Source organism: Atta cephalotes (assembly GCF_000143395.1).
Source record: "Atta cephalotes unplaced genomic scaffold scaffold00004, whole genome shotgun sequence".
NCBI classification, from domain to species: Eukaryota; Metazoa; Arthropoda; class Insecta; order Hymenoptera; family Formicidae; genus Atta; species Atta cephalotes.
Window position 1 is genome coordinate 7,849,850 of NW_012130068.1, and position 16,095 is coordinate 7,865,944.

General features: G+C 30.8%; 4 protein-coding genes across 4 annotated transcripts in view; 3 read left to right on the plus strand and 1 right to left on the minus strand.

The window, feature by feature from the left end:
- The window catches only part of LOC105626182 (E3 ubiquitin-protein ligase LRSAM1-like), a 6,536-nt gene extending 6,278 nt beyond the window's left edge, over positions 1 to 258 (plus strand). The window contains exon 11 of the mRNA XM_012207492.1: positions 250 to 258. Coding sequence (XP_012062882.1) covers positions 250 to 258 — 9 coding nt within the window. The remainder of the gene's footprint in view (positions 1 to 249) is intronic.
- A 1,370-nt stretch (positions 259 to 1,628) lies between these two features.
- On the minus strand, positions 1,629 to 2,024 carry LOC105626047 (DNA polymerase epsilon subunit 3). The gene has a single exon (XM_012207360.1). The coding sequence runs from the start codon at positions 2,022 to 2,024 to the stop codon at positions 1,629 to 1,631; it is 396 nt and encodes a 131-aa protein (XP_012062750.1).
- Positions 2,025 to 6,071: 4,047 nt separating this feature from the next.
- Positions 6,072 to 8,986, plus strand: LOC105626048 (gamma-soluble NSF attachment protein-like). The gene is made up of 8 exons (XM_012207361.1): positions 6,072 to 6,121; positions 6,917 to 6,984; positions 7,164 to 7,248; positions 7,544 to 7,561; positions 7,643 to 7,850; positions 8,088 to 8,336; positions 8,513 to 8,764; positions 8,867 to 8,986. The coding sequence occupies exons 1-8, from the start codon at positions 6,072 to 6,074 to the stop codon at positions 8,984 to 8,986; spliced, it is 1,050 nt and encodes a 349-aa protein (XP_012062751.1).
- Positions 8,987 to 12,949: 3,963 nt separating this feature from the next.
- LOC105626049 (syntaxin-6) overlaps positions 12,950 to 16,095 on the plus strand; it is a 5,753-nt gene continuing 2,607 nt past the window's right edge. The window contains exons 1-4 of the mRNA XM_012207362.1: positions 12,950 to 12,984; positions 14,713 to 14,924; positions 15,149 to 15,243; positions 15,597 to 15,656. Coding sequence (XP_012062752.1) covers positions 12,950 to 12,984; positions 14,713 to 14,924; positions 15,149 to 15,243; positions 15,597 to 15,656 — 402 coding nt within the window. The remainder of the gene's footprint in view (positions 12,985 to 14,712; positions 14,925 to 15,148; positions 15,244 to 15,596; positions 15,657 to 16,095) is intronic.

The following is a 16,095-nucleotide window of genomic DNA, read 5'->3' on the forward strand; positions in this document are numbered from 1 at the left end:
TAGTAGGTAAGGTAAGTAACAACACACAACTAATAATTACTACTAACTAATATAATACACTAATAATAGTAGTATAGAGAAGATATATATACTACTTCGTGTGTGTGTGTGTGTGTGTGTGTGTGTGTGTGTGTGTGTGTGTGTGTGTGTGTGTGTGTACATCCATTTCAAAATAATGAGAGGTGGTTTTTAACAAAAATATTTAAAACAAAAGTTATAATTGATTTTATTATTATTTGTCTCCTTCAGATCACATAACTTTTATTTAAAGCATTTTTAATAAAAATCATTTCTCATTTTAAAATAAATGTGTGAGTGATCTCAAACACCCTGTATATTGTGACTCGCAAATTGTTCAAATGATCAATTTCATAAGCAACTAGTTTTTTACTCACAAAATGTAAAATGTTTCCATTAGAAATTCTTTGATCAATTTGATATAACAAAATTGAAACAGCCTTTTACACGAGTACTATCTATACTTTATAGATCTTGTTATATGCACTTCGATTGATAATTTAAATAATAAGTCAGATAATCGTTTGCATCATTCTTTTTTTTTAGTCAAAAAATATCAAAAGAAAAAAGACAAATACTTATTATCAATCTAATACATTAAAAGACACAATTTAAGAAATATAGAAAATATTTATTGCGCAAATTTCTATGTTTTATCATTATGTCATGTCGTAAACATTATATTATACATTATATTATGTTTTACACTGATTTTACAGAAATCATGTGTACACATTGGAATGTAGAAGAACACAAATTTACACGTTAAAATTATTTTAATCATACATAATTTGATATATACTTATGTAATATAATATAAAATATGCTAGACAATTGGCTTTAGATAGATTTCAGTATTAATTGAAGATACCACCAAAGCAAAATTAAAAAGAAATGTGAAATGTTCAAAGGAAGCATAGAAAAAAATGGACATATTTTATATCCTTATTATCTATGCAAAATATAATTATTCTATTGTAATTAAATTAATCACGTACATATCTTCATAAATTATAGAATATATTAGAATATACAAGCACACCTGAGAGAAAGACAAAAATATAAAACTTGTTGGTAATTAAGTCGAGAAGTTAGTGCGAGAAAATCAGTGCATTTATAAAAAATAATTTTTACAATGAAATTTTGATAAACAATCGATTCTAAGATTCAATACAATTCGAGTGTTATTTTCTATCTAACGTTAGCGTTATTTGATCATGAAAAAGAAATTGTTCTTCTGTAAAATAATATAATAATAAAATTCTCATTTATGCAAATCGATCTTCTCATCATCGCAAACTTTTAAATAATTAATTTTCTTTTGTGCAAAAACAGCATATTGTTTATAACATTATAATATTTTAACATTATTAAATAATGAATATTATTAAAAAATGTTTTATGTGTAATCTGCTGTTATTATATGAACGTAATTAAAATAAATATTAAACTTTCATTTAACTAGCTTCAGAGTTCATTTTTTATCAGAGTTTTATCAGAGTTTTTATTATTGTTCACACTTGAGCGTTTAATTTATATTATAAATATCTTAAATTATTACTATAGATAATTTTTTAAGAATAATACATATATGTGATGAATTCACTTTTTTAGAAAATTTCAATAATTTCTCTTCCCGCTTCTTCATCTTCACCATTTACATCATCATCATCTTTCTTTTGTTGTTTTTTCTTCGACGTCGCGTCTTTCTTTTCTTTCTGAATCTTTTTAAAGTTTTCAAGAGATTCCTGCAATGGCTCAACAAACTGATCAAACTCGACATCTATCATCGCTTGTATCACGTCTGGGCCACTGACAGTTTTGCGGTTACTCTTCTTGGCTACTATATTGGCAGCCGATGTGAGATACAATATGAAAATGGATGCGGCCTTCGCCACCGCTGTTCTGGCATCTTTTCCAACTGTCACTCCATCTGGTAAAGCTTCTTTGATGATTCTGGTCACAACCGCATTGGGCAGATTCAGATCTTCTAATCGCTCGGCCATCTAATTATATTTTTTCAATTCTTATAAATAAAGAATAATATAAAATATCGTAATCTTACAATTATAATACTCATGATATAAATTGTCAAAATAGAATTAATATGTATACAGGATGTATCTAAAATAACGCTCACTATAATCATATAGTTTTCCTAGTAAAAGTTTTCCTAATAAAAAAACTGAGTTGAAAAGTTCTCTACCATTTTATAATTTTCGCAATATTTTTTTAGTCACCCAATGAGCAAAATGTCTAAAATTGACGTATAAGAAAACTTTAAGATATCTTTAAGAGTTCTTTAAGAAACATCTTCAAGATATTTTACAAAGATATCTTAAAATTGTCCTATATATCGATTTTATCCGTTTATTCGGCAAACTTTTGAAATTAATCTCATTAACTATTTTGTAAATTGCAAAATGGTAGAGCACTTTTTAGTTTTTTATTAGGAATTGCACTATATAATTAATAAGTGTTATTTCAGATACAGTATTTATAATATATAAAGATATAATATTCCTTATTTTAAAAGACACTCAAAAATGTTACCTTCAAGTTATTATCATGAATGAGTTAAATAAAAATTACTCTATCAATCATCGAAAGCAAACTAATTTAATTTCACAGTTTATCTGCCAAATAAGGTTTTCATAGAAATCATATCTTTCAAATATATATTTGAGACAATAAAATATAAATATCATTAAGAACCGACATTGGATATTTGTGTTAATTTATTCATATGACAATAATAAAAATATATATATGTTTTGACCTACGATTCGAATTTTCTTTAATATATAATAATTTCTCCTTTAAATTTGATGATGATGATACAATAATTACTGCAATCAAAACCTCAATTTATGTATAATACAAAATAAACTTAGTCAATCTAAACTATTGATCTGCATCGATAAATTAAGTGAAATTCGTAGTCAAATTTTTGCATCAAAAGTAATGATATGATCCTTGTTATTATGAAGCACATCATCTTATATTTTTATATAAGTTACAATTGCCGAGTTTACAAAATAACTAATAATATTATATTAATAATTAAATGAACAAAAGAAAAATAAAAAAAGAACTTACATGAAGCTCTGTTAAATCCATTTCTGACATACTGCCAGTTCGCACAGTATAGATCAAATGAAAATGTAACGTCTATTGACAGAGTCAAAGACAGTAGAGAAAAGGAAGTCATAAAGGTGATCAGTATAGATAATATTGATCAATAATATTAAATTAGTAATACTAACAGTAGGTGCGCATCAATATTTTTAGTATTTATATGATCAGTATTATTGACAATATATTTCATTTTAGGAAATAGGAAATAAAGGAAATAAGAAATAAACGATCAAAATTAGATCTTTAATGCTTAAATAATTTAATAATGAATTTGTATATATAATACTATATATGTACATATATATGCATATAGTATATATCATATTTGTAGTCTATATTATATAGTATATCATATAGTATATATCATATTTGAATTGTGCGCCAAAAATAGGAAAAAAATATGACCTCGGCCGGGAGTCATTAAAGATCTGGATTCGATTCCCGGTCGAAGTATTTTTTTACAATAAATTTATTTACAGATTTCCAGCATATTAAGATCTCTTTAATAGATGTTTAAGCATTAAAATTTAATTGTGACATTATTTCAATAATTTAACTGCGTTTTTAAATCTTATTTTTGACACATAGTTCAAATGATTACAAATATGGTATATTATTAGAATACTAATATGGTATTATTAAAATATTAATTCTGTGTGTAAATCCTAAGTTCCAATGATTAAATATAGATATGCAAGTATATATAATATATATAATATATATAGTATGTATAAATTCACATTGAATTATTTAAACATTAAAGATCCAGCTGACCATTGTGGGTTTTTATTTCCTATTTCCTATTGATTGAATTTTCACATGTACTTACGGTCCAATAAGATTCTTATCGTTTATTTCAGTAGTTTAGTTTTACATATATTATCTATTGCATACTGTGACATGGATCCTAATAAAGCAATTCTGATGCACGAGAACAAAAATTCACTATCAGTATCTCTACATCATCATCATCAATCCATCAATATTAACTACACAAAATCAATAAAATAATAACGGCTGCGTTCAGCAGAAAAAGCAGCTTTACAATTGTTGTAAAATCCCTATGATTGGTTTATACATTTTTTCAGTGAGGAAAGGGCAAGATCATATTCAAAAATTTTACAACAATAATGCAAAGCTGCTTTTTCTGCTGAACACAGCTATTGTCAATATTTGTTAATATTGACAGTATTTTTGATCATATAGAATTTAATACATAAATTAGAATATAATGGGTCTATGATATTTAAGATGGTATTTAAGGTAGCACCTGACTGGACACGAGTCACTCACAACAGTTAACTAGAAAGCCTAGACAATTGGCCCTTGTGACTAGTGATGTCCAATCGAGAGCTTATTATCCACAAATCATAGATCAAAAACTGTGGTCAAAGACTTGCTATAAATGCTTTGAAGCATTTGATGGATCAATTAGAAGAATTTTATTAATTAACCAACTAAAAAAATGCTTTAAAGCATTTGTAATATCGTATTGACCATATCCAAAACATATACATTTTTATTGTCATAAATAAATTAACTTAAACATAAATATTCAGTATAAGTTCTTAATAATTAATAATGGCACTTATAATTTATTGAATTATTTAATTTGAGACTATAATTGTCTCATATTGCTTAATATTTTTGAACTATTTTTTATAAATAAAAAGAACCTTGTACTTAGAACATTTAGAATCAAGACAATTTGATAATCAAAGATTTGAAAAATATAAATTGTTTTATGAATTAGGTCATTTTTGAATTAGGTCATTTTTAATGAATTGTTCAGGATTTGTTATAATTTTGTATAATAGATTGTTAAATCATTCAAATAGAATTCAAAATACAATTCAAAAAGAATTTTTTAAGGATTGATACAAAACTGACATGTACCATTATTGATATAATTTAAATAAGAATTTCTGAGTATTTCTTTTGTCAATATTATTTGATTGATTAATCAATAATTTTTTGTTAAATTGAAAAATTGTTTTTTCTCAATTGTCTTTTCTGAAAAATTTAATTTTTTGAGTCGTGTCATCTTTTAAAGTAAGAATATGTATATAAAGTATAAATCTTTTATAAATAAGAGTAATATTTAACAATTTTTTAAATTATCTTTAGTAAACAGTTTGTTGAAGCGTATAAACAAAAATCAAATTCTAAAAAAATGTAAGTGAAAATAGCAGAAACAACAAGGAAAACTTCTGTTATTACCTCAATTTGTAAACGTGAGAGAATTTATCTATTAGTCCACGATTTGAGGTTAGGTCTTTCCCGCCAACGACTTCGCGACAATTACAGTTGTAGAAATAAATCTTGTCACAATGAGAATCAACAATGAAGACTTCGTAAAATCAAGCGAAGATCTGCGAATTGGCAAATCACGAAAATTACATTTTCACCGAAACTACACGTTCGAAATTCAAACAAAAAATTAACACCAAATACTGGAACTAAAGATTAAAAGACACTCATCCGTGATTCACGGATGAGTGTAGCAAAACAAATCCGTCGAATATATCGGTAATCGGAATCGTATTCGTAACTAATTGATGAAGAACGAATGAGAACCAATCATGTTTGACAAGCTGTTACACACGACGCATTACGCAGGCGAGGCGAAGTTATGTTAGGTTAGGCTAGGTTAGGTTAGGTTAAGTCAAGTCGCCTCGTCGATAATCGCTTGTGCGCTTCTCGCAATCTCGAGAACGGTCGGTGCTGATACTGCTGATGAACGACAAGTGTAAAGATTAGTCTCAGCACTCTCAGCGTCTGTATGCGGACACAGTGCTTTGACGAGAGGCGAGCAGCTTTTAGGATTTGGACGCAATTCCAGGCATTGAACTGACATAACTTTGTTGTCGTTGTGCTCGACCGCAGAGGAAAACGAAGACACCATTCGGAGGAAAATGTCAAAGATCGAGGAGGCAAACGAGCACATACGTCAGGCTGAAAAAGCGTAAGCATTACTCTCGCCCTCAAGATTCTTTTGATGCTTACGAATCGCTCAGATATTATTGGAGTATTTAGAATGTTCCTCGTTAGATTTTGTATTGTTAGACATGGTATGTCAATCTAGTATTAAAGGTTAACAAAATGAGCTTATATGAGCTTATGACAAACTTCAATAATCTCTTTTAAAGGCTTGTAAGTATAAGTTTTCTAAAATTATATACTAATGCTTAAAAGTGATATTTGTCCCTCTTAATTTTTATAGTATCTTTTTTTATGTTTAAATTCTGTTCCAATTTTATTATAGTCTTTGTACATATCATTTTCTTGTTTAAAAAGATACAATTCAAAAAACATGATTTCAAATTATTACCAAGTACGAGTTAAGTAAATATAACTCTATCAATCATCAAAAGTAAACTAAGATTCATAAAAAATCGTCATAATTATCAAAATTGTCATAATTAAAAAAGGATGATTTTTAAAAAATTGTGAAACACGAAAATGATTGAGTAGCCAATGATTTTCTGATAAATGGAAAAATAGGTTTTTTTCTTTTATAGAAAACTTAATTTTTTAAGTTGTGCTATTTTTGTAGTAAGGAAGCAATATATAGAATGTAAAATTTTGAGCTATATCAAACATCGTTACTAACATTTAGAAGGTTAAAAAGAGGAGACTGAAATTTATTTTAGTCTACTTTGTTTACTTAATTAAGAAAGAAGCAATGGACAATTACTTCAGAGCAATAATATATATTATTTGTAGGTTTTTATGTGGAACAAATCTTTATTTCTTTCAGCTTGAAACCTACATTCTTGAAATGGCGACCTGATTATGAGGTAGCAGCTGATGAATATTCACATGCTGGTAAGAAAAATATAATATTTTATCAGATTATGATAATAAAATATTTAGACAAAGTGTAAAAATAAAAATCAAATATTTTATCGGTGTTCAAAAATTCTGCAATATATAATAAATTAAGAAATTAATCAAGACTTTTGTAGACAGTTGAATAATTTAACTATACTTTTATAATTCTTTAGCAACCTGCTTCCGAGTAGCCAAATCATATGCACAGTGTAAAGATTGTTTAGTGAAGGCAGCCGACTGTTACAAACAAACTAAAGCGTATCCTTTGATATAATAATAATATAAATATAAATAAATATAATAATAAAAAAAACAATTTCTGATTTTTCAATTTTAAGTGTTGCATAAAATATATCTTTTTATTAAACTCGTCCAAAAATTTATTTATTGTATTCTTTATCATTATTTTAATACTCAATTATTATACATTTTCATAAAGATATCCAAAAGACAAACTTTGTATTATAGGAACTTAACTTTTTCTTAAAGTTTCTGCTAAAATTTCACACATCCTCGTATATTTTCTTTAATTCTGCAATTATTGTTCCAATAGATGGTTCCATGCAGCAAGGTATATATCACGTATATATACAATTTAGATTTTATTATATAATTATCATATTATGATATTATAAGAATACAATGTTTTCAGGTGCATCGAGCAGGCTCTGCTTGTCTGCAAGGAAATGGGAAATTTGTCAGAAGTATCAAAACTAGCTCACAGTGCTTGTGGCCTTTTCCAGCAGCATGGATCTCCTGAATCAGGTGTTACTGCTCTCGACAAGGCAGCCAAGATGTTGGAAGCTACACAGCCTCAGCAGGCTCTGGAGCTATTTAGACGCGCGGTTGACATAATCTCGGTAAAAAAATCTTGTCACTTTATGAATAAAATTAACAAAATTATAGAAATATCAAAATATTATATGAAAAGGAAGAAGAAAGATTATATGATTTAATTATACAGATCTATAACTTAAAAAAAAGATTTTAGAAAATGTTATATATAAGAATTTTGAAAATTTATTAAAAATTAAATATTAAAAACAATTGTATAAAAATCTATAGTAAGAATGCTTGAAAGAAAATATTGTTTGTAGGGCGAGGACAATCCGCGACATGCAGCGGAATACATGAGCAAAGTTGCGAGACTATTAGTGAAGCTACAGATGTATGACGAGGCAGCAGATGCGATACGTCGCGAGATTGGCATGTATCAGGATGTCAAGCTTTGGCAGTCGCTTGGAAGGCTTACTGTGGCGTTGGTATTAGTGCAATTGGCACGAGGTGATCAGGTTGCAGCCGAAAAGGCCTTCAAAGAATGGGGTAACTTCTGTGAGGCCCCTGAAGTACGTGAAAGATATATAATTTTCTTAACATAAAAATTAAAAGAAATTTAAAATTAAAATTCTCTCAATATATTGTTCAACGAATGTTTCTTGGTAATTGGAAAGTTGACGATTCATTAGTACCAAGATGGAAAAATTTGTCAATTATGTCAATACGCAATTTATTGGTTTTTCAGGTGCAAACATTGGAGATGTTGCTACAAGCATATGATAATGAAGATGCGGATGCAGCTCGGGCAGCTCTTAACAGTCCTTTTATCAAACACATGGACGTGGAGTATGCCAAGTTAGCGCGAGGTTTACCTTTACCACAACAGGAATACGCTATTCCACCTGCTGGAGTAAGAGCTAACGCCGCGGAATCCTATGTTTCTCCTAACGCGTCCAAGGTTGGCGGACAGGCTACCATTGAAGCTGAAGTTAACCATGTGAATTTCATTATTATATTTTATCATTATCCACTATTTTATCATTATATATTTGATTATTTCGTTAGGCATACAATGACAATGATTTGTTGATTTTCTTAGGCAAAGAATGAAGTCAATGAATCTAGTCAATCAATCGAGAAGAAACCAGAAGTTGCATCACCACCAAAACCTACACAAAAGCAGGAGGAAGAGGACGATTATGAGGGAGGCCTGTGTTAATCGTCTTTACATGTAAAAAATTCCTGTTGCTTATAAACTTTTAATTATGTAACGCTTGCATGTATATTGAGCGTTTCATCGCATCGAAACACATTGTTCGCTTCAAAAGAATTTGTCTTTCAGCTTAACTTTTAACAGAAATTTAACTGTCAGAATTATTAGAAGGCAATGCAAAAATATGGAAAGGGATAACGATCTATATCTTTTTTTATATTTTAAATTTTCATTCACACAAACATGTCACTTCAATTCATTTATTAGTAACTATTTTCTTTACATAATTCTTACAAACGTTTCTTTCCAAGATGTAAAATTTAATTTATTTTATATTAGATTAAACTTTTTATATTTTTTAATTTTAAAAACCTAAAAATGTTATATATGGAGAAAATATATTTTTGTCGAAAAGACTTAGTGTGCTACCAGAAATGGAAAAAATTTAATTATTTTCTTTGATTGTGACAATATATAAAAATATTTCACAAGATCCATCTTTCATAAATTACTGAAGTAGCACACAGCGTCTATAAAGCGTTAAGAAGGCATGAAAAAAGTGCAAATAGTCGCTTTTTTAATACTATGCAGACATTGGTGTGTTAGTTGGATAGAAATATTTTTTCTTTTTCACAATCATCACAATCGAAGGAAATAAACATTTCAAAAACTTAGTTTTTTGATAGGACATTCTGTATATAGCGTTACCGTGAACGTAAGTAAGAGACATCTACGATTTACTTTTACATATATACGCATGTATATATATTTCTTTAGCAAATCTTTAACATTTCCATATTTTTAATTAATAATTAGCTAACGTTGTATATATTTTAATTGAAAAACGAGACATTCCTCAATGAAAGCAGAAATATTTAGTTTTCCAGCAAATATTTAGTTGTCCTAGCAAAATCGTTATACCTAAACTGTTATGATTGTGAGAGTTTAAGAGAAAAGAAAAACATGAATATTATATCCCGAAATGTTGCTGTTTTATTTGCAACCTGTCTACAAAATGTACCTATAATCCTTAATAAAAAAAACTTTTTTCAAAGTTAGTTTCTGCGAAAATCGATTCTGTTACATGGAATGTTTAAATAGGTTATGTTTAGTCATACATATGTCTGTTCTATTTACTGCACATTCTGCTCTTCATTTTATAGATATGAGATTTAAATTTAATGAGACCGAAAAAGAGAGAGATGTGGAAGGGAGAAAAACGGACAAACAATTAAAAAAAGGCGCAATTAAAAAAGATTCATAGTTGCGAGGAATACTCACTGGGAAACTCGAATTACTGCAATGGTAAGCGGATTTACGCGGATTACGGGAATTGCCTCGAGACGAATTTCTTCGTTTTTTTCGTAAAGTTCACAGACTCACAGAAGATCGAATCGCACCGAATCACACTCCGATACAAGTATTGAATTTGACTCGCACAACTTCGAACATGAATTTGAAACCAAGTGAAAAAGGCGCGCGCGACCATAAACTATAGGGAAGCTACGTTCGGAAACATCGGCCATCTTCCATCAAAAGTTTAAATCAGATCAGAATGGTTCTATCTCAATGGACAATCATAAAGCTGCGTTTTCATGCTGATGCTCGATTCGAGCATCAAACAAGTCACGTGAAAATTGACGAATAGCATATAATTTTGATCATGTGATCTATATACCGCTAAAAATGAATGTCGAGCATCAGCATGAAAATGCAGCCTAAAGCTAGAAACACAATAAAAAGCATAGGCAATGGAAACAAGGAATAAGAGATTTCAACTTATCAGAAACAGAAATGAATAATAGAATGGACGCTTTCTGATAAGTTGAAATCTTTTATTTCCTATTCCTATTGCCTGTGCTTTTCATTGTGTTGCCAGCAATGGCACACCAGCGCGATGTTAGTTGCGCGCGATACGCGATATCCAATGATATATACCTTTAGAATGAGAATTCAGTAAAGCTATACACTCATTGGATATCGCATGTCGCGCTGATGTGTCAGAGGCATAAAACGGTTGCAAAACTGTTGTGTTCTGCTGAACGTAACTGATCACTGAGGTCGGTATTCATAAAGCCAGAATCAGATACATTGAAGATTGTGATTGAAAATTAAAAAATTCGTGTGCGTTCAGCAGAAGAAGCAGCTTTACAAGTGCAGTTGTAAAATTTTTTAATATGATTAGTTTCTCACTGAATCTAAATGTATAAATCATTGAAACTATCATCATTTAACCAATCAAAAACAATTGGAGCTAAAAATATCCTCATTGTCAAATTTTAATATTTAATTTTTAATCTTAGGCCGGAGTCCCTGAAGTATATTTAGGGCTGCCGCATACAAAATTTCTATAACAATAATCTTAAAACGCGAATTTAAACCGATGAGCCAATCAGGATACTGCGTTAGATCTACGTACACTAATAGAAATGGAAATAGCACAACTTATCCGTAAGTTTCAGTTAAAATTCACCTTATTGTGAGGTTATGGATAAGTTTATTTTTAGTTATTTCCATTTTTTTTCATTAGGTTACGTAATCTAAAGCAGTATCCTGATTGGCTCATCAGCTTAAGTTTACGTCTTACGGTTACTATTGCGGAATTTTGTGTGCGGCGTTCTTTACCGTGTATTGCGTAACTGCGTAACCAATCAAAAGCGATCTGTGTGGTTTTGCATTTTACTGATTATCGATTGATTACGCTTTAGGACTCCACCCTCAGACTGCTTTCACATGCAGCGTAACTTGCATCAATCAATCAAATTATATCAGCTATTATGCTTTATTCTGTTGAGATGATTTGATTAGCTAACGCAAGTTACGTTTACGCAAATTACGCTACATGTGAAAGCAGCCACAGGTAGTCTCATCAATTAGCGGGTTTATAATAGCTTTTTAAGCCTTAAGAAATAAGAAATAGACAAATTATAGTCGATTATTCTTCTCGCATTCAACTGTAATTGGTCAATTTCTTATAACTTAAAGCTTAAAACACTTATTGTAGATCGGACTTAAGCTAATCGGTCGATTAAGTGTCAACCGTGATTGATCAATTCTGTTGAACAGCAAATGCGATTGGTTAGTTCCAATGTAAAAATCGACCGATTAGATTTGTTGTCGTTGATGAGCTGGCTCTCAATTTTCAATACGTAATCTGATTTCGGCCTTATGCCTATGTCACATTACGCATTGGAGATTGAGGATTACGAAATAAGGATTAGAATTCAGCCAATTAGAATGAAACGGATTAAAATTAAAACTATCTGATTGATCGAATTCTAATCCTTAATTCACAATCCTCAATGCGTAGTGACACTGGCATTACTGCCTTAAGTTTTTTGTGTGCCATGATCTTTTAACTTCAGTTTTACTTAAAATCTCATTATAAATGTCTCTTAAATGATGTTCAATTTGTTACTTAAAGCCTTTTTTCTTGCTCGTGACAGTATGAACGCCGTATGTTCGTGCGGCGAATCAATATCGCGGCGTTCACCATTGTGAGCGTCGCGCGAGTTGCGCCACGACGCGCCGCGATGGGGCGCTCGCGTCTGCGGGGGTGAGTCAAATAAATAGCGGTGCGTTGCGCCGGAATCGGAGCAGACGTCAAACCACGTCAAACGTCACGGCATTCGGCAACGCGATTACGATTATTACGAGTGAAACATCGCCGAAGTCGAGATCGCGGCTTCTACGACATTGACAGACTTGACTATCCGTGCACCCCGCCGTGCACCCCGCCTAAATTATATTAGACGACGGGATTGCGCGCCGCGGGTGCAACTCCCAGCGCGAACCGCAGCGAGCGCGCCGTTCCTCGGAGGGGACCTCCGGTCGCGCTCTAGAATCTCGTCCCACCGATGAGCGAGCGGCCGAGGCGCGAGCGCGCTTCCACAGAGGGTGCCGCGCGGCCGTCGCGGCGAGACAGGCCGCGGCCCAGGCTTTAAATTCAAAGACGGAGTGGATAGAGGAATGACGCTGGAGAACCCGTTCTTTGTCGTCAAGGAGTAAGTGCGTCACGGGGGAAGGAGCCAAGGAGCGAGTACATCGATTTTTCTTCCGCGCGATCGACGTGCATCGCACAAATCGGCATGAATCTGACGAAAGAAAAAAAAAGGAAAGGATAAAGGGGATGATCATTTTCGAGTGCACGTTAATCTCCTGCGTGTCATCGCCGTGACTTTTTTTTTCCGAGAAAGGGCTATCAAGGGATGGGTGGGGGGTAGCGATCGTGAGTGAGCGCGCGGGAGAAGCGTAAGCGCTTGCAAACATGCCGATAACAGCGCGACCGATAAGAGGTCCAATTAACCAATATGGGATATCGATGTGATATCGCCGGATTAGATGCGAATTTATGTGATAACCAACGTTATCATTTTTGTTTCAAGAAATGTCACCTCTCGTCGCGATAGTTATCTCCGGCTGACATATTGCTTTGAGTATATATACAGGAGATAATTCTCTGACATGATAGACCAATACGTGTGATGGATTCTTTGTATAAATGTTGCACGATGTTGCGCGTGATAGAATTTGTCGACATGATTCTTTCGATGAAAGAAATCGAGTGATCGGAACGTTTTTTTTTAATGTAGACATATCTGTAATAAAAGGAGATCTTTATCTACGAAATATTTATGATTTTTTTCCCTAAAGATTAGATATAGTTCGGATGGAGATATCGCAAAATTGTTTGTGTAATAATTATTAGATATTGTAATAATTTATTGTAATCTTTGAATTTAAGCGAGAGAATTTTTGAAAAGTTTAATGCAGTTTAATTAATTAATATAACATTGCAACAATTAAAAATATTAAAATATATAATGGAGTAAATATTGGTGTTGTTACAGAATTGCATTAATAAATGATATAATGTAAAATATATTTGATATATATATATATATATATATATATATATATAAGACATTAATTTGTCTTGCAATATTTATATATGAAGAATTAGAGTTGAGGAGCAAACTTTCAAAATGCATTTTGTCCAAAATTTTCAAAAAACGAGAAAAAAAGAAATTCCACACACAAGAAAATTACGCATTTTACAGAAAATAACAATATGTCAATCAATAAGATGTGAAATATTGAATAAAATTGCTAAACAATTGCTAAAAATGTTAAACAAATGCATTTTGTTTGTTTCTAGTTAAAAAATAATGCACTTCGAAATGTTTTTTCAGTGTATAAATTAACGATGAAAAAATGCTTTCTGAACATCTCAGAGTAGCTTATAATATGAATTTTTAAACACTGAACACTACGCCATCTCTTTAATTTAAAAAAATTGAAATTTTGGACAAAATGCATTTGAATGTCTGCTCTTCAATTGTCTAATTATCTTACAGTAAAAATTGAAAAAAATACAAATAGTACAAAGAAAACTTTATAATTTTGCATGAAATTATATTTATAATTTGCAAAATATTTTTATAGAGATAAATCACATATTTTATACAAAAAATAATGATGAATATAAATATTTAAGCATAAATATGAAAGTGTAATCAAATTTAATTTGAATTTAAATTAAGATTTGAAATTCGAATATGGATATGGATTAAATTGAATATGGATTTAAATTTAAATGTCGTGGTTTTTTACACTAAGACGTGTATCATCGATTGATTTATGTGTCTGCAGTGCTTTATGTGAATTTGTTTAGACTAGTTTAAACTATTATGTGACCGGCAGTGTGCTTTAATTGGCTTGGACTGTTTCAGTGAGGTGTGCAAGGCGTTGAACAAGAATCGCGGCTTGTACGGTCGTTGGAGCGAACTGCAGAATGTCGCGATCACGTCGCCGACCGGTATACCGCTGAGTGGCTCAGCTACTGCAATCTCACGTACAGAGGAACTCGATTGGACCACCACTGAACTGCGAAAAGCACTTCGTTCCATCGAGTGGGATCTCGACGACCTCGAGGATACTATCTATATCCTTTTTCAATCTGAAACATTCCAATACAATTTACTGTAATTGAATTTGAATTTGATCTACATGAATATGGATACCTATTTGAATTTGAATTTGACATCAAATTTGTATTTAAATGAATTCAAGTTTGAAATTTAGATAAATGTCGAAATTTGTATCAAATTTAAATCTACTTTTTAATTTAAATTTGAATTTTTTATATCATCCTTAATACGTGTGTACGTATCGTTGAAAAAAATCCAACAAAGTTCAAAATCGACAACAAGGAGTTGACCGTTCAACGGAGTTTCATTGAGCAGGCACGAGAGGAAGTCAAGGTAATTAATTAAATATTTAATTGATACTTAAAAAACAGTTTTGCATATAGAGGAAAATCTTTTCTTTTCGAATTTGGCAAAAAATTAAAGCCTCATATTACGGTTATTTATTAAATATCTAATATCCACTTTTTAAATTACATAAGATAAATATAACATATAATAATATGTAACATGTAATGTAATTTATATTGTACATAATCACTGCAATTACTTATATATTGCTATATTTGCATTACGATTCATAGTCACGCAATGCTTCGTTACATGTATTAACACGTTCATGAAAGTGCCCGCGTTTGCGAGACTAATATCACCTTAATAGCTCTATTCGCTTATTAAAACTTTCGCAGATTATGAAGGACAAACTGAACTTAAGCAGAAGTCGAGATCGTGACAGCACGGCAAGACAGGTTTGTATATACATTGCGTTTCGCTTTACTTATACTCCATATATAACTGTATTTAGCATGCTAATTGTAAGCATTAAGTTGTACATATATGTTGCAACCAGAAAACAAAAGAACATAAGCAGTGCGTCTGAATAATTGGTATGAAAAAAACAAAAACAAGAAAAATTGAAGAAATTTGAAAAGTAAGTGAGAAAAAAAGAAATGAGTCGAAAACGTACTCAGCAAGTCTGACAATTTCAATCTAACAAGGAACTAAAAAAATAATCCCAACGAATAATCTTTTTATCATTAATCTTTTTTCTATTTTAAGAATGTACAGCACTTAATTAATTTATATATAAATATATATATATATATATAATATATATCGTATAACTTCGTATAATGTATGCTATACGAAGTTATTACGGAGTGTAGCTGAGACTGACCGAAAGGACAC